Source organism: Quercus suber, unplaced genomic scaffold (assembly GCF_002906115.3).
Source record: "Quercus suber isolate HL8 unplaced genomic scaffold, Cork oak 2.0 scaffold_358, whole genome shotgun sequence".
Taxonomy (NCBI): Eukaryota; Viridiplantae; Streptophyta; class Magnoliopsida; order Fagales; family Fagaceae; genus Quercus; species Quercus suber.
The window spans coordinates 448,368-451,803 of record NW_027069810.1 but is presented as its reverse complement, the minus strand read 5'-3'; the positions used below and the strand labels follow the sequence as shown (position 1 = coordinate 451,803).

Below are 3,436 nucleotides of genomic sequence, written 5' to 3'. Positions count from 1 at the left end.
TGGCTGTGACTGGTGACGTGGTGGTTGACTGTTGATGATGTCAGTGAAGGTGGGTGGCGGCAGTGGCTGGTGGCTGGTGGCTGATAGGGTGGTTTAGATTTTTATTCATTTTATGAAACTAAATAAGAAAATGCTGAAAATTAGATTTGAATTAAATGGGTATACATATGTCAAGATTTTATTGGTGGAGTATAAAGTAGAACAAGAAAAATGAGACAAAAGATTTGGACTGTTTTAAAGAGGAATAGCTATTCTTCATTTTAAAGAATAGCTATTCATAAGGAATAACTATTTCTTTTAATAAAAATATAACCAAACTACTGAATAGCTAAATCATAGGAATAACTATTATATTACATAACCTATTATAGTCTACCAAACGTACCTTAAAGGAGCAAATGCCTTCAATCTAGTGTCTCTTTTTTTTTTTTACCATAAAATTTTAAAAAAATGATTTATGAATAAATATTCATACGACATCAGTTAATTGTTTCCTAAAATAAAATAGTACTTATTATCACCGTGCACCCTTGGTGCAGTGATTACTCCACAAGTATAAGTGCTTGGGGGGTGTGAAGCAAATGCCGAGGTTCAAGTCTTTAAGAAGGAACTTCACACACATATATACTTAGATTAGACCAGAATAATATTTCTATTTTGTAAAAAATAAAAAAATAAATAAAATAATAATAATACTTATTAGTGTTAGAAGTGGGTGGAATTGGCCCACTACCATTGTTTCCCAAAAAAATTAGAAATATACCATTGTTTTAGAAATATGTATGGATCTACCACATTTTTGGAAACTTGAGTTTGTGAAACTCGAGTTTGTAGTGAAACTCGAGTTCTTTGAAAAAATGAACTTAGAAAAATTTTGAAATTTTGTTATTGTACTCAAGTTCATGGAACTCGAGTACTCTAAAAATATTTCAAAATTTTTCCATGGTACTAGAGTTTATGAAACTTGAGTACCATGAAAAACTCGATTTCGCTACACTCAAATACTCAAAAAGTAATAGATCCTCACATATTTTCGAAACAATGATAGATTGGGTAAAATTTGCAAAATAGTATATTTTTCCAAAAAAATTAGGCGCATGGCATGCATTCAAAGTTATTTAGTAAGTTAGACTGTTTTTAAAAATCAAGTTTGGCAAAATTGATTTTGGGCTGGAAAACGAACATTATAGTGGCGTTTTTTTAGTGCCTATACCAGCGTTTATAGAAAACGCCACTATAAGGTACTTATAGTGGCGTTTTTCAAACGCAACTAAAAAAAATGTCACTATAGTGTTCGTTTTTCAGCTCAAAGTTGATTTTGCTAAATTCGATTTTCAAAAACAGTCTAACTTACTAAATAACTTTAAACTCATACCACACACCTAATTTTTTTGGAAAAATATACTGTTTGGCAAATTTTGCCGATAAATTGTAATATAGTTTGCAAAATTGTGCTATTTGGGTATTTTTGCCGTTGGAAGTGAATTATGAATGAATGGGGATTGAGTCGATTGTCAGTTTGCGGGTCTGTGTCTTATTGTAAATTTGTAATTATTTGGCACTTTGTCATTGGACGAGCTAGTTAAATTGCAGGGAATGCATAGTCACCAATTGCAGGTGATACGTTTCCAAAATTTTCTTACCACTTTTGATAGGAACATCATGAAACTACAGCCACGTGTTCTCATCCTCGGAGGTATGTGTTATACACACGAGCCCCTTGAATTTGTGGCCGAGAAAACAACAAAATATTTATTATTACTCGCAAGAAAACACAAAGCGCAGAAAACAAAAACAACAGACCTTTTATTTGTGTTGATGCCTTTCACTCACGTCTGTCTGAACCACACAACATCCATGGCTTCTCTCTTAGCTAACGGTACTATTTCTGGCTTTTCTCCAAAACCCACCTACGATTCACATAATCTCCCAAAAGGGTTTCACCCAAAACCCCAAATTCCAAAATTCCCAAACTTCAAAACCCCAACTTCAAGGCTCTTCAAGGTCCGAGCAGATGTCTGGTATTCGGGTCAAGGTACAAGTTCTAATCTTTCTTCTGCTGCACCAGGTAAGTCTTCGATTTCAACAACTACAACTACACCCAGTGCTAGTGAGAAAATCCAAGAAATTCTTCGTAACATAGAGTACGATAAGAAATTTGGTTTTAATATAGATATTGATTCGTATTCGATCCCTAAGGGGCTTTCTAAGGAAACAATTAGATTGATTTCTTCGCTTAAAGAAGAACCTGATTGGATGCTTGAGTTTAGATTGAATGCTTATGAGAAATTTTTGAAGATGAAAGAGCCCAAGTGGTCTGATAACCAATACCCACTTATTGATTTTCAAGATATTTGTTATTACTCTGCACCCAGGAAGAAACCTGCTTTGAATAGCCTCGAAGAGGCTGACCCGGAACTCATTAGGTACTTTGATAAACTGGGTGTTCCTTTGAATGAGCAGAATCGATTGGCTAATGTTGCTGTTGATGCCGTCCTTGATAGTGTATCGATTGCCACGACACATAGGAAGACATTAGAGAAGGCCGGTGTGATATTTTGTTCAATATCAGAGGCTATTAGGGAGTACCCGGATTTGGTTAGGAAGTATTTGGGGAGGGTGGTGCCTAGTGAGGATAATTACTATGCAGCGTTGAATTCGGCTGTGTTTAGTGATGGTTCGTTTTGTTATATTCCAAAGGACACCAAGTGTCCAATGCAGATTTCGACCTATTTTCGGATTAATGCATTGGAAACGGGGCAGTTCGAGAGACGTTAATAGTTGCGGATGACAGGAGTTTTGTGGAGTATTTGGAAGGGTGTACTGCACCTTCATATGATAGAAACCAGCTTCATGCGGCTGTGGTGGAGTTGTATTGTGCTGAGGATGCACAGATTAAGTACTCCACAGTGCAGAATTGGTATGCTGGGGATGAGGAAGGGAATGGAGGGTTTATAAATTTGTTACAAAGAGAGGCCTTTGCGCTGGGGATCGCTCAAAAATATCCTGGACCCAAGTGGAAACAGGGTCTGCCATCACTTGGAAGTATCCGAGTGTTGTTTTGGAGGTGATGATACCGTGGGAGAGTTCTATTCAGTAGCTTTGACGAATAATTATCAGCAGGCAGACACGGGTACAAAGATGATACACAAAGGGAAGAACACTAGGAGTAGGAATATTTCTAAAGGTATATCAGCTGGGCATTCAAGGAACTGCTATAGGGGTCTTGTTCAGGTTCAGTCAAAAGCGGAGAATGCTCGAAACTCCTCTCAATGTGATTCCATGCTTATTGGTGACACTGCAGCTGCTAGATATACTACATCCAATATCATTTTTGTTTGTCTGTAATAAGTAATTTAATCTTGTTTTTAGTATTTTGATTGTTATTTCTCATATGATTATTTGGTTTTTAATTTTTGAAGAGCTTTTATATGAG

General features: G+C 36.2%; 1 protein-coding gene across 1 annotated transcript; it reads left to right on the top strand.

Annotated features, from left to right (window-relative positions):
* Positions 1–1,737: 1,737 nt before the first annotated feature.
* LOC112000241 (iron-sulfur cluster assembly SufBD family protein ABCI8, chloroplastic) lies at positions 1,738–3,348 on the top strand. Its single transcript, XM_024032338.2, is given in 4 exon segments — positions 1,738–2,767; positions 2,770–2,949; positions 2,952–3,062; positions 3,065–3,348. Coding segments are annotated over 4 exon segments (1,524 nt in total). The 5' UTR covers positions 1,738–1,818.
* The last annotated feature ends 88 nt before the right edge of the window (positions 3,349–3,436 follow it).